Source organism: Pezoporus flaviventris, unplaced genomic scaffold (assembly GCF_033815535.1).
Source record: "Pezoporus flaviventris isolate CSIRO_AGI_PZ_B2104156 unplaced genomic scaffold, CSIRO_AGI_Pfla_v1 ptg000007l, whole genome shotgun sequence".
Classification (NCBI taxonomy): domain Eukaryota; kingdom Metazoa; phylum Chordata; class Aves; order Psittaciformes; family Psittacidae; genus Pezoporus; species Pezoporus flaviventris.
In genome coordinates this window covers 43,954,583-43,979,875 of record NW_026892555.1, presented here as the reverse complement: position 1 = coordinate 43,979,875, position 25,293 = coordinate 43,954,583, and the positions used below count along the sequence as shown (strand labels likewise).

Below are 25,293 nucleotides of genomic sequence, written 5' to 3'. Positions count from 1 at the left end.
ACGATTTTTCTGTTACTGTTTATGTGACAGATCTCAGTATTCACTATTCCCAGTAAAGTATGTTTGAAGTTCACTTACCCCATTCATACACAATAGTCTTGATCAGCCACAGCTTTTTTTAAAACTTAATTGTTCTGCACAAATGCAAACAAAAATGGAAATGAGTGTGCAAAGCATCAGGAACTGAATACTACACCAGATACACCGAGATACTAAGCAAGCTTTACATCTAAAATCCTTCTAGTGTGGTTTTCTGCAAGCTGTTTAAGGGTGATATGAGGAACCACTTCTTAAAGATAAAACCATAAGGATTTTAAAGGTGTTTTGCATAATAACCTCAACCATTAATAAATATTCCTTTCGAAAGCACTGCAATGACTGAAGACATTTCTCCAAAGTGAAGAACAGGGTTTTAGTTAAAATGATGAGACCACTTTAAATGAATTTAATTGATTTTTGTGTGTATGTGTATGCTGAAATAAAATTTGGAAAAATGCTACATTTGTTTTAATCTCTTTTCCTTATTTTCGCTTTCTAAATAGGTTCCCTGTGTCTGTTCACCTGTAAGCCCAATTAAATTCAAGGGCAGCAGATCACAAAACCTAATGCTACTTGGCCAAAATTTCTACTCTGTGTGGCAAGAGAATCAGCAGAAAGGAGCTCAAGTTTTGCTTTTCTTTACTAGATAAGACTGCAGATGCCATCTAGATGCTAATTGAAGTCATTGTACAATCGTGTTAGATGCCCTGTTTTCATTCAATATTGTGGCAGGTAACATAGTACCTGTGTTCTTCAGGAGAGGATCAATGACACAAAGGTAGTTTTCTGCTGCAGGGAGAAAACAGACAATTAGGAAATCACTGTTTGTATTCAATCTCTGTTTACACTGGTTGACCACATCTCTTGCAAGCGTATGTTTCTCTCTAGCTTCAGAAATACACAAATATATCAGCACCAGAAGTCTCCTCTCGTTTTAGTTTGCAATTCAGGATTGCTTTATTAATCAATGCAAGATGCATTCATTGAACTGGATTAATCCTGCATAAGTAATTTTGAAATTTCCTGCTGAAGTTATTTTTCATTTCTGGGAACAAATCATTTATTTGGATTTTCATATATCAGGATCACAGAGATTTGCTACAGTCAGATTTTAATTTTAGTTACATCTGAGCTGGCTTATATATTAGGGCATATAGTTTTGCATGAGAGCATCTTCTAAAATCTGTAATTGGTGTGGAACACTGACATGCACAGAATACATCTGACAAGGTCCAGAGAGTTAGGTTCAGTTTCACTGATCAACATCTATGCTGCAGATTAACTGAATCTTTTATGGCATTACAAGCCCTCCAGAATTCATTGGTGTACTTTCCTTTCCCTCTAACCACTCTGACCTCCAGTGCTGCTGTTGCTGCTTCCTTCATCTGGACCTGAGGCTGAAACACTGACTCTTTTCCACTGCCACGCTAACAATAGAAATGAGAATGTGTATCTTAAACTGCTCAGGAGTGTATATGCTGGCAGTTACTGTCTTGGCCTCTTTAGCACTGTCTGGGATGTCTCCTTTGTCATGGTTTGTACCTTAAAAGCAAGATAACTAGAGTACTATGTTGGCGAGTGATTATAATCCAATACAAACTGGTGTATGTAATGAGGTTTGGCATGGATTTTTCGCAGAAATTGGCTCACAGATACAGCTAGCAGAGTAAATTGTTGTACTTAAAGCAGGAAGGGGGACAAACAGGAGGGACAGAAAGCAAAGCCAGCTTTTAGGAACTGGGTGCATAGCACCTTTGAAGACAGTGCTATAATCAATGGAAAGTGTATTTCTGAAATGCCATTTTTGCTTTCCTTAAGGGTATCCAGATGGCTGCAAGTCAGCAGCAGTCTAGCCTTCTCACAGTTCTCCAGCAATGAATGGAAGCACAGCTCAGGACCAGGGAAATAGCTCTTATTCACTGCCTGGTCTGTTGCTTTCGAGGCCCAGCCTGCAAAAGTACCTAGTCATGTTTGTCATGCTGAGGACAAGAAGATTAATCTTTGGCAGGAAGGATAGCACAGGAGAATGGAAGAACACTCCAGGTGTCCCACTCCCAAAGACGACTCTTATCTGAGAATCAGCAGTGGAAAGGACGCTTCCCTCCAGCCCAGCAGGTCCCAGGACTTATGACACAACCTGCTCTTCCTGTGCTTCCTGCCACCAGCAGCAGCTCTCCTCCCCTACCGCCCGTCCTGGCTGTAGCTGGGTGCTTGCCACAGCCCAGGAAATGCAGAGGTGCCACTGTGCGTCTTTCATGGTTTCTGTTGTGCTGAAGTCCACACACTGAAACCCTGAACACTGTTAACACCCAAGTACTCTGCTGATTTGATCCTTCTGCTTGACAGCTAGACCACTGTAAATGATTAGCTGAAGAAACCAGGAGCAGTGCCATCACCAGGTGCTTATTTCGTGTCCTCTTACTGCATTTTCTCCCGTTTCTCTTCTGCTCTTTGTATCACCCCTCCTGTCATTTCTTTCCAGGCTTGCTCTGATGTGTGCCTCTCAGAAACCATCTTTGCCTTCCTCATTACTCCGGCCCTTACTTTCTCTGTGCCCTTATTCCACAAGAACTTCACACTTTCTCTTCTTGCAAGCTCTCCTTTTCTGTTTTTCCTTTCATTCTTACCTCTTCTTTCTCACTTCATACCCTTCCTTTCTAAATATCTGTCCACTGCTCCTACCTTCTCCTCCTCCTTCTTCTCCTGCATTACTTTTTAAAGAATATGCATCAATCTCTCTTCCTTCATTTCTCTTCTGCACTAAACTCATTAATGAAACAGTCCTATTCAATGTGCTACATTACCATAGTTGCTCCTGGCTCGCCTTTCCCTTCTTCATAAAATATTTGAACAGACTGATCCCCTCTTGTTAGACCAGACTTTCACTGCTCCCTCATCCCACTCCCAGCACAGCTCACACTTGCTGTAAGGACTGCCTTTTTGTTTTCTCAGGGTACCCACTGGGTTTGTGTAAGAAGACTGTGGTCCCTGACAAAGGTTCATAGGCATGAATGAGTAACTAATACATGTAGTACAGTAACTGGTATTGATAATGATTCTGCTTCCTGGTAAAACCCCTGCCTTTACTTGCCTATACCTCTTGTCCCAACTCCACTGCTTTTCACTTGTGCCTCCAAGAACAGAAGTACCTATAGGTAGAAGGCTATCTCCATAGAAGGGACATTTTGAAGAGGGAAGAAATCACCCCAAGTAGCATTAAATTCCCCAAAATAGGACTGTATTTAGCGGAGCAATGTCCTTTTCACTTACCTTACCATGCGACAGAGGAAGGCACAAAGCAGTGCGAGGCAGAGGCATTCCTAAAATGTCTCATCAGACCCTGCCTGCAGGCACCCAGGTGGGACTTTTCCTGCTAGAAGCACAGGCCAGGCATGGGCGCTCACTCTCACTCCCTGCATTTTACTGCGTCACTGCATTTACAAGTGCTGGAGAACAATAAGGCTGTTATGGATGGCCACAAAACAAAAGAAGTTTACACATCTACATGATAAAAAAAGTTCCAAAGAATTTAATGTAGATATTATTTATACATACACTTTATAAGTAGGAATATGGCAGACAGTTGAATTAGTACATAAAGTTTTATTTAAAGTTTCCCCCCTACAAGCAAGCTTCATTTACACAGTCTAGTACTGTACAAAATTTACATTCTTTGTGTGACTTATTCAGTTAGCACTTTCCTTGGTCATGCCTTCCTGAAAGATAAAAAGATTTCCATATAGTCCTCATAAATCTTTAAATTATCTTGGTAAAAAAAAGAACCACTTGAAAGGACAACAAATATCCTTTAGAAATGGTAGATTTTAATAGAGACAGGTGACAGTCAGTGTTTAATGGCAGACCTTATCCTGATCTTAAATGTCATTCAAGGCTTCTCCATTTAGTTTCTTAACAGTTTCCTTTTTATATATATTTATATTTATATACCTTCAACAGGAAAGAAAGAAAAAACGTCATGATTGCACCAAATATATTTTACAAGGGATCCCTTGGATCTGAACAATATAAATAAATACAAAACCAACTAAGATTGCACTATATAGTAGAAATGGATTGAGAGTTCAGGATATACACTCCACCTTTATGAGTTCCTTAGTGATGCTCACAGGAAAACTCCCCAATGGTACATTCAAATATTAGCATCTTCAGACAATTACTTTGTTTAAACAATTCTTTTCCAGGCGTGCAGCTGCCTCATCTATTGGGTTATTGCATTTGTATGGTATCAGTCTTTACTGCATTATTCTGATTTTACAACTGTGTAATTCTGCTGCAAGCAAGGGAGTTGCACTGCAATAAAACTGGACTGATGCCAGAGAGAAACAGTCCCATGGTATTTACCCTCCACGATTCATATTGCTCTCAAGCATCAATATATAGTATAATTTCTGTGTACATTCACCCTCTATTTTGCAAAGCAAATAATGATTGTTTTCTCCCATCTACTGCCTCTGCAGTAGAAACCAATATCCAGTAGTTGCCTGCTCCTTGCTCAATGCACTAGCATTAAGTCCTATAGTGGAAGATATATGCAGGCTTGAAAATGCAGGATCTGAGTCTCCTTTGCCCTTTACCTGGTGCAGATAATTATAACCAGGCAAATTAAATGTTAGATTCTTAGCTGACATAAACCGAAGTATATCCACTGGCTTCAATGGAGCACTAGTGAAGAGGACGGTCCTGAGGATAATGGATGCAGCACCAGTAAACCACAATGGAAGAATTATGCATATACTTTACTGAGGTGTACGTCATTATGCTAACTGCAAGGTGGTGAAGAATTGGGCTCAGATTTTGGCACTGCTTTTGCAAAGCCAGGACAGAAAGACAGAAGCTTAAAACATAACAGAGCCTGATTTGTGCAAGTGACTATGAGTTCATGAAGCAAGTCCTAAACACTACTGGTCCCAGGTGGTAGCATTCTGAACTCGCTTTGCAATGTGTAAGTAATTACACAGGCTATAAGGCAGTGGAAAGTCAAGCCTCGTATTACTTTGGATCAATAGTAAAAATCTTTCAGAGTACATTTTAAGATCAACCACACAGGAGTATTTTAGCTACTTACCAGTGCCTCTCCAAAATTGTGCATAATCATTTAAGAGTCCAAAGTAATACATTTACAGTTAAATGCAGTCATCTTGTCTTTGGAAGCAACTAGCACCGATGATCCTAACAGGTCAGTGACAAGTAAGTAAAGGTTCCAGCGCTTTGTTAAGTGATCATAGAAACAACTTACTTTACAAACTCCAAATTTAAGCTGTAGGATGAAATCTCTGTTATACTAATGTAAAAACAGCCATTCCATGTGATTTCAGTGAAATGACTCTGACTGTACACAAGTGTGATTAGAAGAATTTGATCCTAATCCCTAAGCTGCTATTGCAAGAAGTGCTCTGTAAAGCATGGCTTTCATTGTAGTCTGCTTTCCGCTGCACTTACACATGGGGACTTTGAAGGCAGAGTGTATTAGTTGCAAAGCTGTGCGAAAACTGAATGATATTTCTTTACCTTTTATAATCTTCTGATGCTGTGTTGCTTGCAGAGCATGTGAAGTAGCTGTAGGTTAGGATTACAGAGGAGACAATTCTGCAATGCAGTGTGAGCTTTTCACTATCTGAATTCTGAAGCATTCATGAAAACAACATCCTCATGACTTCAACACAGACCACATGCAGGTAGATACAATGCACAATACTGATCTTGTCTCTTCAGGCTGCATTTGAACAGTTAGCCTTCATTTTTTTTAAAGTTAAATTTGATGTGAGGAATATCTCTGCAGCAGGAAAAAGTTAAAATCAGTTTGAAATGGCAGTCTGTCAGCATGTAATGTTCGGTGTGTTTTAGCTACTTGCTTCGTAAGACACCGGCATCTATCTGAGATGGGACAACACTTGTTTTTTTTCCTTTAGTTTGCTCCTAAAGCATTAAGTATTGAATAAGGGGTCAATTATGGTAGCTTTTTTTTTTTACAGGAATCCTGTTCTAATAAAATATTTATGTCACCCGTCATTATTTTCCCAAATGCAATCAGTGTTCGTGTCAGTGCTCCTTGACTATCATTTGTTGTATGGTACGCAGGCTGGCAATACGACAGTTGAGCAAGCAGGTCCTGCAAGGGGCTCAGCAACATCTCCTTCTAGTTCTGTCCAAGTTCCTTTCTCAGGACTATAGCAAATGGTAGAAGATTTGTAGGCTCCCTGTAATAGAACAAAAAGTCATATTAAATGTGGCTTTGGTAAAATCCAAGTCACACACCAGCTTTAAAAATATTCAAAAGTGACTTGTGGTTTTGAGCTCTGATTTGCGAGCCCTTAAAGAGGTTTCATTTTCATATGGGCTGACCCAGACTTTGCAGATCAAGCTCCTCTACAAGTGCCTTAGGGCTATAAGCATATAGTCCCATCAATCACTTTTGCCCAATGTAATCTGTGTTCTGTATTACTCCATATCAGTGAATACAGTCTGATAATAACTCATCTAAATAGAAAAGCACAAAGGTGAAAAATAATACTCCATGCTCTCCAGAAGTTGAAAACCAAACCAAAACCTGCCCCTGCAGCTACCTCATCCCTCGTGTCCGCTCTGTCCCATCTGAATAATATATAGACTGGCTGCAAGAACTCAGTAGGAATGAAAGAGTCACTGCAGAAAGCAGATACATACCATACTCCAGCTATAGCCTCCTACGAGGTAAATACTGTCATCAAGGACTGCACAGCCAGGGCCACTGCGACCCTCCAGAATAGGAGTCTGAAGAATATTCCACTGGTCGCCTTTTGGATCATAGCATTCCACAAGCATTACATCGAGATGGGAGAAACCTGCATGAGGGCATTGAGAAAAGAGTATGTGCATTATGGCATACTGATTTAATATTTGCTTCACTGTTAGATTTATTAAATTACAGTTACCATTATATTATTGAATTTATAATATCATTGTTAAACTTTCTTCTAGAAAATACTGCCATATGCATTTAAGCCATTTTCCATAACATTGTCTCATCATTTCAGTTCAAATAAATCTGTTGAAGGCTTTTACCATTAGTTCTAGTCTTCTGCAAATTACAAGTACATGTAAGACATGAACAAATCAGAAAGTAACACCCAGTAATAACCTATCAATGATGCAAGCAGATTCAAGCAACATTCCTCTTCATCTATCAATCAGCACTAATGCAAGTTTGAACATGTAGGAAAAGACTGTCCTGGTAGTCTTTCCAAAAGTCAGCAGATCTAATCTAATCAAAAGTCAACAGATTAAATCTTGCTCAGAAATCAATGTCTAAGGAATCAAGGAAGAGCTTAGACAACTGATGCTACTTGGTTACAGAGAGACAAGGCGCTTAGCATGACAGATATAATGTTCAGGACCAGTTTCAATTTTCAAGCTGATTTAAGGTGTATCCTAAGCACACAGCTGTGATGTGACAGTCTTTAAGACGACAGAAAATGTAGAAATGATGGTCCCATCCTTCCCTGACAGATAGAAAATGGCTCCATGCAACTGCTGCTTTATAGTCACCTAAGGGAAGATGGGTGTCTCGAGCTGCACCAATTAAGTGATCTGAACACAGACACAGAACACAGGAGTCCTGATTCCTGCTCCAATATTTCAGCATTTCCCTATCTCACATTACCTTCATTATTAGAGCTCTGCAGCAAAATTATGGTTTCCTTAATGTGCTGGGACACTTTACTTGATGCTGCCATCTTCTCCATCAAGGTATGACAGAAAAGAGAAGTTAGATTTTCTGGAGAAGGGCATTTGGTGATACTGGTACTTCACAATTGTAAGAGTATTATTTATGTCAGGAATGAACAGTTATGATGAAATAATTTTTCATTACTGTGAAGATTTCAAGGGGCCACAGAAAAGCCACCACAGTGAGCCCAGAATCTGTCAAAAGCCCTGTAACAAACTGCAGCATGCACATGCCTAGCTGTGGTGTGGTATATGCACTGCTAACACTAGTATACAGATCCAGCTGCACAAAGGAGGACTTTGCCATGGAGCACTGCTATTGCTCCGTGGTGAAGAATCTGTGGCATTTCATCTGCACTTTAGTCCACTCCTTCCTCCCCTTCCCTGCAGTTCCTCCTTTTGTTTTGCTGTACAGAAGAAACCAGTTTTCCAAAAAATCCTTCTGCTGGACAGCCAAAAGCCTGGATGTTAAATGCTTCTCACAACAGTGAGTAATTCATACATAACAAAGGCACCAAGGCCAACAGTTGCAGAGGCAAAAATGCAATGTTTATTAGAAGTTCCTTCTTCCCAGAGGACGGTAGGTGAAACAGGGTGGAAGAAAACAAGGCAGGATGGAAACAATTCAAGCTTATGCAAATCAAATCACGTGCTTCAGCTGTAGGAGAGCTGTGACACGATAACTTCTATTTTCCTAGCAAAAAAAAGCCAGCACTGCAACCTCTAAAGATCTGTAGTTGTACGTGTGCAGGCAGCTTTTACCCCCTTCAGCCTGTAAGGTCCAGTCTAGGAACACCCATCACAACTGGTGGTAAGGAGCCCTGTACCTGGGAAAATTTTCATCTGAGACATCCCCTACATGCTCCACAGACACTCAGATCTTCAAAGCAGCAAGTAGCTGCAGAGTCTCCTGGGGACTCAGGTGCCAGTCATCCAGGCACATGGCCTGGTACTACTTGCACTTAACATCACTTTTTCTTTCTCATTACAATTTCCTCTTTTGTTGTTGTGAGGCTTTTTTTTACTTTTTTCCAAGGAGAAAGAAATAAAGCGTTGAATATAAACTGTCAAATATTGTCACAGGACACAGGAGCAGGAGCTGTGTTTTTTGTCTAAGTGGCTGGATTAAGCAGAATCTCTTCAGCAGTAATAGCAACAGCATGTAGGTATTAAGACAGAAATACCAGATGCCTAAGCAGTAGTTATTCTATTATGAGACCTTTTCAAAAGATGAGAAAAAGAGGCCTCTGAAAAGAATTATAATTCACAAGCTACATTTAATACTAAAAAGGGATCTAAAGAGCCTAGTCCTAATATTTAATGGCTAGAGGATTTTTTTTCTCTCTCTCCTCATTCAATCAGGAGCTTGTTTTTGTGTGGTGCTCTGAATAAAGCTCTCTTTAACTGCGTATTTTGGAAAATGATTTACAGAGGAAAATATTGCTGGTACTTTTGGGTCAAAGAATAATCTGTTTGTTTCATTGAATTCTTGGTAATGACAAATTGTCCGTGCCTTTGAGTAATGGAAGCTCCCATTTTTATTATCTAAAGCATTCATTACTCATATATTTAATGTACTGTTATAATTTTAAAATAATTTGCATAAAATATTTCTTTAAAATTGCTGGCTCAAGTGTCCTGTTAAATCGTGTTGCCTGTTTTACAATGTACCTAACAATGACTGTCTAACACAAATATTCTTTATCAGGAGATGGTGGACATCGAAATGCTTTTTCTCTATTAAAAATGTGACCTTTCAAATGGTTTCCTCCGATTGCATACAGTCGGTCATTCATTACAGCCAAAGTGTGGATGGCTCGCTTTGTGTTCATGTCCTGTTTTCGGGCCCAGACATCCATCACGGGGTCATAGCAGTACAGCCAGGGGACATATTCTCCATTGTGAACACCTCCTGCAAAACAAATATACATCTGTTAATTAATAATTAAATAGAGACATTGTGCTGCATCAGGAATTTAGCTCTATGTTTTGGGGTTCTGGGGCTTTTTTGGTGGTGGTGGCGGTGGTTTTGGGTTGTCTTTTTTTTTTTGTATAGCAGGAATTATAAAAGACACTGGCCTGAAATATATATTTTGCCATTGTGCACAGCTCCTGCGTGGGCTGCCAAAGGCTGAGGTAAGGAGGACACGTAACGCCACTCATTTGTCTCCAGGTTGTAGCACTCCACGCTGGACAAGTAGCCAGTTTCGTTTCTCCCACCGATTACGTACAAGTTCTTGTCAAGGCGACAGGCATAGAAACTGGCTCTCCTGGAGGACATGGCAGAACAAAACAAAACAAGCCAACAACAAACCAATTAGCCACATCAACCACTTTATTTTTCCTCTCCAGCTGACTGCCTGAACTAAGGTAGTAGAAGTGTCATGCTTACAGCTATTCTAGAGACTGTGGCTGCTTTGTTAATCAAATAGCATGCTCCACATCAAATAAATACTTAATTTTTGGTGGCTAAACAATTAACCATGCATAGACCTGGCAGAAAATAGCCCTTTTCAAAGCTGATTGTTGCTTTTTGACACCCATGAAAGATAAAAAGTTGCTCATTAAGGTTTGGGGCATTATCTTGTAAGGGATGTAACAACTCAGTAAGACAAAGTGAAAAATGAGGTAGATAATGTAACAATAATAAATTATCTTGACATTCACTTTCTTTATGGTCCTTCAAGGGTCATTGTTCCCAATTTACTAAGAGAACCACATCATCAACATTTTTCTTCAATTACCATTTTTTTCTTCTTTCTGCGGTACTGTAAACAGAACAACTTTCCTTATGCTAGGCACAACATTACACTTCTACCCTTTAACTTGAAAGAGGTCTGTCTCCATCCAACTAACTCTGAGAAGTTTTAGCCACCTGCAATAAACAGCTCTAATATGTCCCAACTCCTCCCCAGGCTTCCCTACAGCCATTCTATGGCCAGATGAGCTAGCAAAGCCTGGTGTGCTGTGTCTCTAACCTGCCATTTACCCAGGCACATGTTCCGGAGGGTTTCTTTCAGTGAAGGCAGGAATAAGTTCTTTCTCCTTTACCCAGCTGCCTATTGTCACAAAGTCTGTAGTATGCTCTAATACTTGGGAGAAACTTCCCTCTTTGCTAAATGCGGCTGAGACTGGTTGGTGGTTTGTAAGCTGGAGGAGAGGTCAGGCAGACATGAAGACACAGCCATGGGAACAGTAGGGCTTGATGGGCATTCAGATCTGATGCAATGCTGCCTGCTTCTGGCCTTAGTTTTTGGATTGGTGCACACCAGAAAGGGCTCCTCACCATCTGGGGTCACTGAGCACCTCCTGTCTCTTTGCTTTCACCTTGCCTGCACATGGGCAGCTTGGACGGTGTGAAACAGCACCCCTTGTTGAGTGGGAGTGGGAACACCACCACAGGGATAAAGCTACTTGAAACACAGATTGAAACAAGAGGACAGGAATACTGCTAAGTGCCTCCAGCTCAACTTACGAATTAAATAAGACAATTTAATTTATCTGTCAATGGGCAGATAGAAGCTGATGGCATATATTGCTCTGCATGGTCGGGCAGCAAATTGTGCATCTATGTTTTTATCCTGATTTTCTATGGAAACAAAGCTTATTTGATTACACTGTAAGTGTAGCCATGTCTGCCTGAGTGTTGTCTCCTCAACAAAAAACTGCTGGCTGATTTCACTCTGATTTGACAGAGGGTATAGGTGTTAGAGGCAATCAAGTGCCTATACGCTTCCTGAGAGTATGTGACAGGCCAGAGGCAAGAGAGCCCATAGAGGCCCAAAAAATAGGAAAAGCTGCAGACGCCACAACCTATTAGACATCAGAGCCTGCATGGGAGGGGACATGCTCTCCAACCCTCCCGTGTACTGAAGCCACAAACCCACAGGGTGCCCGTTATCAATCCTTTGGGTGCTCATGCATCCACTTGTGTGTCCTTGCGCACCTCTTCTGATGAACCCATTAGCAAACTGCTCTCAGTGTTTTTTAGTTCAGGATTAATAAGCAGAGGTAGGTACAACTGCAGGCATTACTCTCAACTGGGATTTCACTGACATTATTCTGAATGTGTACTCCTGATTTCATCCACACAGTGTCACTATAAGGAGCAAAAATGAAAGAGTCAGCGCTTCACTCTTCTGCCTGGATGTGAATATTCCCTCTACAGCTCCTGTCACAAATATTTTAAGCTTCTGCTTTTTCACTTTTCAATGATACAGTGTGTAAGGGCCATGCTGGTAGATGATGACTTTTTAAACTGCTGTAAAATATGATTCAGACTAATACAGCAATCTTTACACGGCAGCTTTCCCCACTAAACTGGGAAGACACTATCCATTTGAATCAGATAACTGAAATGTACCTCAGGATCTGAATATGGACAATAAGACAATTATTTTGTGGCTTTCTTCAGGATTTGCAAGTACTCAACATTCACTGATCTCTGAAATGCTTTTCCTTTACACCCCTTCACTCAATACTTTGCCTAAGTATACACATATAAAACAGAAGAATTTCTTTCTGATTTCCTGAGATGGTGAATTTATGCCCTGAAACAAGAAATACAACTGCCAGCCTGGGGTTTAAAACCAGCCAGTGCTATTACTAATCCCACGATATCTGGACTGGTTTCAGAGTCACTTCCTGGAAGCTTTTTAAAAATGAAAGTAATCTTGATAAGGGTTAACATTACTATTATTAAAGTCAAAGCCTAAAGTGAAATGTGAAATTATTTTATCTCTCTTTCTGCAGCTATTTTTCTTAGTTCAGTTGGCCTCAGTGAAGATGCTGACCTGCTCACTTCCACTTGTGCTTTTTCAGGTCCTGGCATGACACCATGCTTTTTGCTGGTCTTTAAACAAAAAGCTTTTAACTTGGAATGTAAGAAAAAAGATGTTTTAAATGATACTACGTCCCATACACCTTTTCCAGCTCTGGGCTGAGCTGGAAAGATGCAACAGTATTGACTAAGGTGTCCAGCCGAGGCTCATGCCACAAGTTCAGACACGTCTGCTACAAAGACCAGTGGGCATGCTGCTCTAACTTAACTGCTCTCCAAAAAGCATCCTATTGTTACTGCAATGTCAGGCATATGTGCATTTTGAAAGCTTATGAGTCACTTGCTGCTTCTCTAAACAACGCACACCTGAAAGTAGTACATACTTTTCAAAAGCATATATTTTTGTTATGTTCTTCAGATGAAAAGAAACCAAATTTGGCTTTAAAGAAAATACACCGATGGCTCAGAATCCATAATGGGATTAGGCTTTTCTTTATAGCTCACACAGTAAAATCAATCAGATATGGATTTTACCATACGAGATAAAAGTTTACTCATCAAATATTTCATACAGATTTTCAACTTGAGAATATACTGCCTGTGAATGAGATCCACATTTACCTGCAGTCATTTCAAAGGAGCTATTATAGTCTGTCCCACCAATTATTCTCGGACTAAAATTCCTAAGTAGGTTTTGACTTGATGGACCATAATGACTCAGAAAACCCCATTAAACAGTCTGTCTTGTCAATGGTGCCTGCATTATGCTAGCAGACAGGGCATGACCCTGTACTCCTGGGAGGAGTGGGGAATAGCCTGTTGACTTTAATGGGAATGCCATCTGTCTAAAGGAGCTGGGAAACTGCATAAACGCTCTCTCCTTTGTATGATCTTCCAAAAACTGGGCCAGACCCTACCTCTAAAAGCTGCAACAACTCTGAGGAAGTCATTAGAGATGAGCAAATAAACCATTAAAAACATTTTAGAAAGTGTTTAGAAAGATTTGAAAATCCCTGTTTGCCAACAATACCCCTATGCTCAGGAATATTTAAAGAAAAATAAGGGGTAAGCCTATGAGTTATGTATCCTGAACAAAAGAGGTGACAATTAATGTTGTCATAGTAAAGCCCCTTGCAGAGGGAACTATGTGTGAGTGGACCATTGCATTTAAATATCACTGTAAGGAGTTGAGGTGCTAATACATCACAGTTTATTACCGGGCAGCTGCTAAGCAATCACAATGCACAGCAGAGTTTCTGACTCTTGGCTGAAGGCAGCAGCTTCCACCAGGGGACAAGGCAAGTCATATTCCATACCTGTGATTATAAACTCATTTTCTAGTGGCCACAGTGGATGTGGTAAAACTTCTACTTGTCTGCTTTCTCCAACCCCCAACTATACTTCTGCCTTCTGAGCTTTGTCAGCCAAATAAACCCAACCATTCAGCCAGATGCATGTGCTCCTCAGGAGTTTTGCTTACAGATACCCAGAAGGCCTAATTAGGACACAGATTAGGCTCCACCAAATTGCTTCGGGCTCTGTACAAACACTAGTCAGCCTCCAGTCCACTGAGGATGACCTGCACAGTGATGCACAATCTCACACATCCCTCCTGTACCCCCTGCATCAGCACCTGCGTCAGCGGTGACTCAGTCTGGGGACCTGAACCAGAGGGGAAGGCATCCCTCTGTTTTAAGGCAAATAACCCAGTCGTAGGGTTATCCCACAGTGCTGGCAGGAATTAGGGAGAGGGCTGGGTGCTGCTAAATTAGAAGCACCTCTTTAGCTAAAGCACTAGTTCTATTAACTATTTTAGTTTTAGAGCACTAGCTCTAAAACTATTTTCTAAAAAAAAAAAAAGGAATTTCAGTAAATAATTTTAAAAGGATGATGTTATTAATAAAGCCAGAGACTATAATGAACTGTGATGCAATTTTTTAATCTCTTATTTATATGGCTAATTTTATCAGTTCACTCAGCTCCAACAGGGAACTTATTCAGATCTGTTCCATTTGCCCTTTTTCATGCACTGTACAATACAGTATTTTTTGGTGACAAGCATCACCTGTGGTTCTGCATACAGACTTAGGTCAATCAAACTGAATCCTGAACAAAGGTCCTTCAAAAAATCTACAGACTGATATTTTACCTCTGGAAATTGAAAAGACATCCACATTTCCATGTATCTTGTAATACAAACCTTGAATCACAAGGTTGTGCTGAGTTCAACATATTTATGACTGCTGAACATCTTGACACTGGACAGCCAATAGAAAAAGAACTATAATACTGACAGGACATGGAACAAGGAATGTGTCTTAGGAAGACACAGCGAGATCTCTTGTACACTGGATCTCTGAGAATATGGATGTTGAAATGAAGGACAGACACCGAATGCTTTTCATGTCACGTTGTAACTTTGGATCTTCTGCCTTTGCGGGTCTTCTTACAAAACATGTATCGTTCAGTTCAGGTTCAGGGGACTTTTTTCCTGCCAGGGTAGGGTTTAGGAACCAGAGTTAAATTTATGCCATCTTTACAGGCCACTGCTCAAGTCCACATGCACCTCTGCAGACTGATTTATATGCATTAACTGACAGTAACTTCACTCAAAGACCACCTAGGATCAAGAGTCTTCTGACAAGGGAAGACATGTTCAGGAGAGCTTTTCATGGCTGGCGTGATGAAACAGGATGGAGTCAACATATAAAGGTTTCAGTTCCCTATAAGACATCTGACTATAATTACTGCTTGTTTACTGCAAACTCAGCATGACACTTCAGCCAGGGAACATGACAGGACACTATGGAGACTTCAGAAAAATCCTTCAGACCATATTCAGGCAACCAGTAATTGCACACAGTCCATGGTTATTTTGCATGAGTTAGCACCGCGGGGTCTGGCATCAGGAGTTTTGAACTTGGAAAGTTTAAAAAAATTAGGCGACAAATGGGATGCAACTGCATGCTGCAGTTTTATCTCAGTATTTTCAATGCTTCTGTAGGCCTCCTTATGCCCAGAACTAAGCCATACTTCAGCTGCTCTTAGGATGATAAAACATACATTGAAAAACGCATAGCAGGTTTTTACCTCTCTTGCATGGGTGGAAGTTGTATCCAGCTGTTAAACCTGGGATCGTATCGGCTAACAAAGTTTGTACTGTGTTTCCCTGTAAAGATAGATTATTTTGACACTCAGCTGTTTGTTTCATGTATTTAACATCATGATTGTAATATGTATTACATATACTTCGCAAGTTGAAAGCTTTTATGAAGGGTTCCCCCTTTTACAACAATGTATGATTACACTATGTGTACAGTAATAATTCAACAAATGGGGCACTGCAAGGTTTGAATTAGCAATTGCTAGCAGTAAAAGCAGATAGAGATTATTCTTGCTCGCTGTAATAAGATCTTGAAAATGTGTATTTAAATTTAGTTATAGATGCTGTGGTACTTTCACAGCCACAATAAATCACAGCACTAAACAAAATCACTGCCCAAAAGAAGGCATCCCCATGGTATTATGACTAGAGTGTTTTGTGTCAGATAAAAAAATCAAAGGGAGAACATGTGCTTTTCTTTCTCCTCGTATCACCTTTATGTGGAAAACTGTAAAAAAGCATTGTGTAAATAACCAGGAGCTGCATAAGCCATCAGCATGGGGTATGCAGTGTTTGCACTAGATGGTTTATTCTACCATGTACTTTCAGTGTAAGTTATAAGGAAATTACACATGTGCATCCAAGGGGGAATACATTCTTAAGAGTTTTATTCCAGGTGTGTTAGCTAAAATATGAAACATGAGCAACACACACCAGCTAACTAGCTTATCCCTGCTGTCAAGCCTAAGAACTGTGTTCATGTCTTCACGATATTAAGATTTCACCTTATTTTACATGCAGATTGACATCAAAGCAAGAAAACTGAAGCAAGAGAGTGTATGGCAATTTCCTGTAACACCTGAGACTTCAACAGATGAGGATCTCAGAAACAGAAACCTTTGTTTATGTATGTGTGACTAAAAAATTGAATTAGAGGCTTCACAGACCAGCAGAATAACCCGACTGCGTATGTCACAGTTCTATAAATGGTCACTGGGTATTCTACAAGGTGAATATTTTTGCATTGGACAAGCCTCTGTAGGACTGGCTCGCTTTGCTTGTTTCATTCCACACTTACTTCAGCATGTGTAAACAGACCATCAAGACTGTAGAGAAGAATAATGATACAGCTAGAATTTATATTCGTAATAATTTAAGATCATGTTCTACAAGAAAACAGAGGAAGAAACCATGTTGACCACTCTGTCTGGAAGCAAACTCATTCCCTCGCTATGTTACAAGCATGTTCTACATGAGAAGGGTAAAGCAGAAGACTGATAAATAATGCAGCATTTCCCTTCAAATCCAGCGAGGTGCCTAATGAGGACCAAAGCCCTTTATGCTGAGCACTACTCAAACACATCTCAAGACACAGGGGGAGATCCCTATACACTAAGGGTAACTGGTCATTTTGCCACTGTGCTTAGTGAAGCGAGGCTTTGGGCTTGGTCCGTATCTGAATTCCTTTAGTCTAAACAGACAATTTACAGAGGCACTGAGAGCTATAGACTGAATAAATAGTAAAGCAGTAACAGCAGGTATCTAACTGACTCTAGGTCTTACTATTTAGAACATTTACTAACCTATTTCTATTTCAAAAACCAGGATTTCAAAGCAATGTAAGTACTGATCAAAAGTCTGGACTTCTGGCAGAAGTTATATTGCTGCCATATTCACTACATCTTTCAGAGTTACTGGAGACTTCAGTGGTCACTGGTTGTATAGCAGCTTTTTAATTGCTGTGATACAAACCTATGATTTGGGGACCTTGGCCTCCTAACATAACAGATGTCATACACATATTCACTACAAATACCATGTACGTAGAAGACTGTATAATGCAGAGTAGAAAGAGAAGGGTTCAGTGAGCCTAGAGCGGGAAGTAACACAGGATATGGTTGTGGTCACTTTTGGGAAAGGAGATGAAATCAAACGAGGACAGGCACAAAGAAGAGCTACTATGGCGACAGGAAGATCAGAAAGTTTACCTTATGGCAGGAGACAAAAGAACTTTGCTTGTTGCACCTAGGAAAACAAAAGCTGAAAGGGCATAGGAGCATCATCTGTAATACATCAGAGGAACAAATCTCCAGCAGGGGAAAAACACTGTTAAGCTAAAGGCCAACTTTTGGTATGAGAACAAGGTGATTTAGATGCTCAAAGAATATGTTTTACTGGAAATTAGAATAAGCCTCCCAGTCATTTAGAGCAACTGGATTCTGTAACAGTTTTCCAATAGGAGTAGTGGGAGCTAAAAATTCATCTGCTTTTCAAATGTATCTTAGAATATTTACAAAATGGGGCCATATGATGCCTGTGATGGCAGGATAAGGACTCGATGACCTATGTAAGCTGCCTGGTGTAACTGGTCTGACTCTAGTTTAGCTTTGGAATTCAGTTTGAAAAAGAACTGTATCTATTATTTTGCCTTGCTCATCAGTCAGGAGGTTACAGATGGTAGGAAGCACCTGTCAGAACACAAAAACTGTGACAAGTGATCGGCAATCAGCAGTAGCGAAGCTGGATGACGGGACAAAAGGAGGTGGATGCTGCTCTCTGCTTTCTACAGGAAGGTCTTTGCAGCCATGCCATAAGGTGATGGGCTCTGAAGGTTATGAAAGTTGGTCTTAAATACATGACTGTGTTCTGCAAACTGTTCTCATCAGTGTTTACTCATGTGGCGATCCCTTATGACTGGAAAGGCATAGCCACAGGAGGACGTGAAAAGTGAGAAAAAATATCTCCCATGCTGTCTAGGTTGTCAAAAAGTCACAGGAGCAGCACGGAGGGGGCATGGACATTTCCCAGGGCCCATCCAGCTTCCCAAGAGTCTGCCGGTCTGATGGCTAAGGAAATGTATGGTGCTGCTTCCCCCATCTCAAGGATATTTCTTTCCACTGGAAAAACATTCTCATTCTGGCACATTCTCATTCAAATTGAAACCCTTGGAATGCTCTGGCAAGGCAATTCCAGCTAGGTCCATCTGAAGCCCCTTCCGTGCTATGAGGATAACAGACAAGGGCTGGTACATAAATCCAAGCAGGTATGTGTGAGCAGTTCCCATGTAGCTGCAAAATTAGAGCAGATCAGTTTCAAGAAAGAACTAGCCCAAGAACAGAACAAGGTTTATGATTTCAGGTTGACTTTTCGTGACAAGTAAGATCCATTTCTCAGAGTAAATTCATAAAGAGATTAGTATCAGCAATGTGCCTACCTCTATTATTCCTGTATTTTCTACAGAAAAATCACATACTGGTATTCACAGAATACGGAAGCTGTCTCTGCACCATCTTCAGCTCAGGAGTTGATCTGGGCGACCATCTCACAAACAGCTGTGCTTGACTCCTATCTCAGATGCAGGACATGTACTCTGTCTAACATCTCTCCATCACCTTGTGACTCAGTTTCCACATCTTTAAATTGTAATTATACTTCTTTTATCCTTTGTGTGACATGGCTGTTTAATTATAAACTGCCTGGAACAACCTATTATCTATATGCCTACCACCAAGCACAACAGGGGCCCTCAGTTGTTGGATGTAGCTGATGGTCCTAATAATAATTGTCATTAATGATACCATGCTATCTCCTGTTTAATATAAAGGAGATTCAAAGATAGGACTGAAGGGCTCTTCTCCTGAGACATTTAGGGATAATTTTAACTATACTGGAAATGTGCTTATAGGATGGACTAAATTGTTTGTCTCAGGTTTTAGGAAGTGAACAGATGTAACAATTTTCTATAATTTGGTTTAGTGCAGATGCTGAAATGGGGCATTCACAATAAAATATATGCAGTATATGTAATTTCAGCTGGATCCTCTGGTGTTTTAAAGTAAAAATGTGTACCTGCAAGCTGTTTTATGGTTTCTCAGTCATAATTATCTCTGTTACACAGACTGCTACAACTACAACTCTTTCTTCGTGTGCAAGCTTTTTAACAATGTCTTGACAATTCTGTGAATTTTGCAAGGCATGGTATTCTCCTTTTGCTTTGCTCAGAAGCCTGTTAAATTGTTTAATTTCTCTTTGCGGTAAATTTATGAAGTAATCAAATCAAAGAAGGTAGCAGCAGATAATCTATATGAGAAGCTCTTGCACAAGACTAAAAAAAGGACCAGTTTAAGTATCTCAGAGTTTAGATAATTAACACATTAACAACTTGAGCTGCGAGTACCTTGTTTGACAATAGGAAAGAATCATTCATCTACTGCAACTGCATTATTATATTATGACTAGAAGGAGACTGGAAATGAAGGTTAAAATTCTTAACAGCTGCTGCCTGGTGCATGCACTTGAAAGAGTCTGTTCTGCTGCCCGTGGCATTTCTCAAGGGATGTGGGAGCTGATGAATGACAAAGATAATAATGCTAAAGTACCACATATTTTTTACATTAATATCTAAAAGTAGCCTTTATTAGGTTCAACAATTAGGCTGAAGGTCCTCAAAACCCCTTGCTAGTGACTACATTTGCTGACCTGACAGACAGACACAGGAAGGCAGATGCTGCCTCTGCCTTTTAATATTCTATACATACCATTAGGGTTCCATTGGTCTTCTCCTCCCAGCACGAATAAGAAGTTTTCCACTTCCACAACACAGTGATGGGCACTGTTATATGGCATAACTGCAAGGAAAGCAAGAGTTCTTTGTCAGCACCAATTCCATCAAATATTTCCAAAGGTACAAAACACAACACTGAGATTACATCTGTATGAAATAATAGAGGAATGCATCACCTCAAGCATGTATGTCCACTGACTTAGCAGCAGACAAAGCCACTTATTAGTAATCTTATGTTATTCAACATTGCAAATAATTCAAGGAAAAAAGCTGGAAGTCTCGTCCCTCAGTACCCTCCCTCCCCCACCCAAGTGCCATAAATGCTGTTCCAAAAACAACTTGCAAAAAAGGGTGAAGTTGACTGAAATTTCCCTGAAAATAAGCAGATGCTAGGAATCCTAGTAGGCTAGGAAACATTAAAAAAAAACATCAGCCCAGCTTTGTTCTGCTGCTAATGTTTCCAGAAGAAGAGTCAGTATGTTCAGTAGCTTTCTATTACACAGCAATGAACAAGCTGCATTTCCATACAGTTTTAAGTTTTTAAATTAAGGTCCTGCTGATTTAATGCCTTTTCCAAATGTATACGCTTAATTTCCTGTACAATGTCATTAGCAGCACAATCACACATTTTCTATTCATCTAATCAGGAAGCCCTTTGTTAACGAAGATCAAAACTGTGGCATTAGGTTTACAGTATCTGTTTTTTTCGGGAGGTGTCACAATTACCATGGACCAACTACAGTCACAACAATCCATTTTTTTTTAAATTTACATTTTCCACTGCAAATGGACATAAAATAAGGACAAAAATAAGGACATAAATATACACATATTATTGTGGTGTGCTATATGGCACTATTGTGATATTATGCAGTAAATGTAAACTTACACAGCATTAGTTATCATACCACATAGAGTAGTTTTGGCCCAGTGACACCAGTAGGAAAAATGATGTCCTTGTTCAGCTCATCATATGGGCACCTTAAATCTAGGTGAGGACAAATGGGGAGGTGATGTGCATGTACAGGCAGGGAACTTATTGCTTGACACGGATCAACAGAGCACTTAGGAAACCAGTGCAGTGGGAAATCAATATGACTCAGGGCCAGCTCTTACTTTGTGCTCTTTTGCCAATGCCAGAAAAAAAAAAAAAAAAAGAAAAAGAGGCAGCCTATCTCACACTTGGATTATTTTGGGCGATATATCTCTCATTTCATTTGTTTTATTATCTTTTATTTTTCTCAGAATACAGCTGTGCAGTATAGCATATGCAAATAATAGTAAGAAGAAATATGCACAGCTTTGTTATTTAGGACACATTTTCTTAAAGATCAAGTGGGCTCATTTAAGCTTCTTACTGAAGTTTTTCCAAGGCAATGATGAATAAGTAAGGTATGTTTTTAGTTTCTGGTAAAGGTCGAATATCGTTTTCATGGTGCTCTTACAAGTTATGTGAGTGAAACAGTTCTTAAATTGGGCAGTCAGGTACAGTGAAAGTTCATTAATTAAGGTTATTTGCTACTAGTACACTTGATATAATTGGGAAGTAATCCTATACGTAAGATTTAATACTACCTCTGGATTCCTGCAGTGGGATGGAAGAATGAAAACATACTTTTTCTATCTTCTTAGTCCCCATATCATATTTACCTCATTCTTTAACCGCAGACATCTTCCTATCTTAAAATCTCTCTCGAAACCCCAGCACTTTCCTTGATTTGGGGATGCTTGTACTACACACTGAATTTCAGTCTCCCATGGGAAATTTGCTGTCTGCCTTAGATGCTTTTCGGAACCCCTCCTTCAAGAAGAGACTCCCCATGATCAGTCTGCAGGGGTTTACCTAATCCAGTGCTCTATTATGGTTTCCAGTTAGGTCCAAGCCTGTGGTTGTACCCTCAACCAGGCTCTTCTGCTGGTCAGTATGGAGAGATGTAAGCTTTGTTAAAAGAAGTGGCTGCAGGCAGCACATATGCATATCTTTCATATGTTGTGTTTTCATTTTTACAAATTTCATTTTTTAATTTTTGCAAACACTTTTATTTATCCTCCATATTGACAAAAACAGGGCCAGTAGAGGAAGAAATTATAAGTTTTTCTGCAGTTCTCATGCATAGAAACTATGCAGTAAGACTCCCACACTTATGATGATAACTAAACCTTGAAAACTAAGAGCTTAATCCTGCTTCCTCCTTAACTTGATGGCAACACTCCCTCTGATACAGGTTTGGGCCCAGATGACTCTAACTACCATCCATAACTCACAGGAAAGCTAAAGGGAAGCTTGCCTTGGAAAGGAAAGTAGTATTTGGGCTTCAGAAGGAAAGGTGACTGCAGTAAAACACTGCAGACCTTTACTATGACCTTTGTTTCTCACAGAGCTTTGGAGAAAACTCTGTTCCTTCTCTCATGAATCTTCCCATGGGGCTAGAGGGAGCTGGGCAAACCAGGGAGGATGGAGCAATAGTGGGGACATCTAAGAGGGCATTTCGACACTGAAATTGTGACATCACTAACATTGCAGTCTTTCTCCTTCACCATTTCCAGGTCCCTCAGAATCCTGAGTAATACACAGAAATCAAAACTATGGGAATGAACAGGGTTTTTTTTTTACCACTATAAACACCCCTTGAAAGCACCAGAAAACTTGTGCTTTAAAATGTTTCTTATGAACGGACACCCATAAAGGACCTAGGTTTTTGTAGATACAGTCAAAATTACATGGCAACAAGCATGCTAAATTTATTCTCCAGTAGGAACAATCTTATCAAACTCACTGGGCTTGCCAGGGTGTAACAGGAAGAATCTGACCCATCACACACTGTGGCGAGGCTTTCATTAGTTTTATAGGAGCCTTTGTCTACTGTTTTGCTTTAATAATATGAAAATCCCATCTTCTCATTTCTCCATTTCAACTCAGTGGAACACCTGCCTGCCCCATGAAAAGGGTATTTGAAGAGAAGTTTGTACGCCACGCTCAAGCACAGCCCGGTGTGAGTTTTTAGCGTGTCAGTCAGTGAGTTAGAGGGAAAGGGTAAGGAGAAGCTAATCAGGATGAAATGAGATTAAAGGCTGTCTAATTTTACAGCAACTGTGATCCATCAGCCACTGTGAAAGTGACAGTGGAAATGAATGATGGAGACAGACAGGTGGGGCTGTACATTTCACTGATTTATCCTCAAATGCACTGGGCCTTATTTTATTGAGTGAACATGACCGCATTTATCATGACTGTCATCTAAACCCACTTCCCTCCATTTAAAAAGGTCACTTTACTAGGAGGGAGTAGGATAGAGGCACTTTCAAAACAGATTTAAAATTTAATAACACATGTTTATAAAACCTTGGGCAAGAATTCTCAACTTTATTAAAGACTGATTTAAAATGAAGGAGAAAAGACTATTAAAAAGAGTAGAAAATAAAACCAAGCCATGGTCATCTGAGAAACATGCTTACTTACCAAGGTGATGGGTCCCAGAGAATTATGTGAGATGAACAGGTATATACAGATTAGTTGGAGTGAGCAGAAACCATCTTTTCTAAACCCCTGCCCCTCACACGCTTCCCAAAACCTGGGAGTCCCATGGTTAACAAACTTATGCTTTCCTGGACCAAGAGTACAAGTGAGTCCAAGCAGCTATACAGAAGACAACAGCCCCACCGGTCCCCTTCCCGTGCAATTCATGTATGATTGGTGGCAGACACTTGGTAAGGTGGGAGGTAATTTCTCATGTACAGATTTGTAACGTGCAGTTTCTAGGTCAAAAGGAAACGGGTGGTGATTTATACTTGAGAATGATCTGGAAGACAGTGGAGCTCAAGACTGCAGTGGTGTATGCTAAGAAATACTTCACAAATACCAATGACATCATGCAGAAGGTGACACTCTTGGATGTTCTTCAGATGCAGGTGGAAGACACAGCAGCACTCTGCACACCTGGATAGCTGTCCCAAGCAAAAGTGTCTCATGTATCCCAAACCTTAGCTGAGGAAAGGCAGCAGACAGTGTTCTGGGACCTACTTTCAAAAACAGAGTGTACAGCTTATAGCCAAATGCTATACTCCCAACCATAATGCCTACGAGGTCACCCAGATGCAATGATGCTCCAAAGGCACCTCCAACTTTTGTATGGGGGTGACACCTAAAAAGCAATAGCATGTGCTGTTTGTCTTACCTAGTTTTGCTAGTTTCTGCCAAAAATTGCACATTTAGGAAACAGCATCTGGTTGCTCTCCATACATCAACCAAGGTGTCATCAGTTCCTCCTTCTTCTAACATCTTCCCTTGTCTATCATCACTTCAACACTAACTAGAGCAGGGTAGAAGCGGGAACAGGAATGGCATTTCTCAAGACAAGAGGAGGGATGAGCTCTGGTCCCAGGAGACCTAAAAGCTGTGATACAGACCATAGCCGTTCCCTGCTCTGCTTTCAGAACCTACTCTTGATTCTTCAAAGTTTAAAAACCAAAAACCACTAAAAAAAAACAAAAAAAACCATAGATTTTTCACTTCCCTGAACTGTTCAGCTGCCTGGGATACAGGAGGTACTTTAAGGAAAGCCAGGAAATCTCATCCTCAGCTACTGCACAGCTTGAGCATAGCCCCTTCAAGACTCAGTACGCACCAAGAAGTCATGTTTATCATCTCTAATGACCTGTGCAGATGACGCAAGAGACAAGTGCATTTCCAGAACCAGGATGTCATTATCAGAGGACATATGGAGTAAATAATGACCTTCCACAATATTAACAGCCTCACCTGTTGGCTACATAATATTCAACTACTTCTATTTGAAAACTGGTTATTTCCACGGCTCTCCAGAGGGCAAAGTAATGTGAGAAGATGTCTCTTACCGGTACAGAAGACACCTACAAACTCACTTCAGGAGACTGCGATTTGCTCATGGCAGAGATACAATATTAATTCCCAATGCCTTCTGCAAAATGCTGGCCAGACCACAGCTGGTCCAATTATTTCTCGAGAACAGAGTGTCAGATACTGTTCACCTTTCTTTGGTTCATACATCGTTTGCAGGAAAACTATGCATTTATTACTGAATGTTACTTGTTACTTCTCACCAA

General features: G+C 40.3%; 1 protein-coding gene across 3 annotated transcripts in view; it reads right to left on the bottom strand.

Annotated features, from left to right (window-relative positions):
* Positions 1-3,541: 3,541 nt before the first annotated feature.
* The window catches only part of KLHL14 (kelch like family member 14), a 61,096-nt gene continuing 39,344 nt past the window's right edge, over positions 3,542-25,293 (bottom strand). For 2 of the 3 annotated variants that reach the window (XM_061448577.1, XM_061448576.1), the window contains exons 4-9: positions 20,186-20,275; positions 15,635-15,713; positions 9,844-10,034; positions 9,518-9,676; positions 6,724-6,881; positions 3,542-6,257 (exon numbers count right to left, since the gene is read on the bottom strand). In XM_061448577.1, coding sequence (XP_061304561.1) covers positions 6,117-6,257; positions 6,724-6,881; positions 9,518-9,676; positions 9,844-10,034; positions 15,635-15,713; positions 20,186-20,275 — 818 coding nt within the window. In that variant the 3' untranslated portion in view covers positions 3,542-6,116. The remainder of the gene's footprint in view (positions 6,258-6,723; positions 6,882-9,517; positions 9,677-9,843; positions 10,035-15,634; positions 15,714-20,185; positions 20,276-25,293) is intronic. The other variant, XR_009742554.1, reaches the window with a different exon arrangement.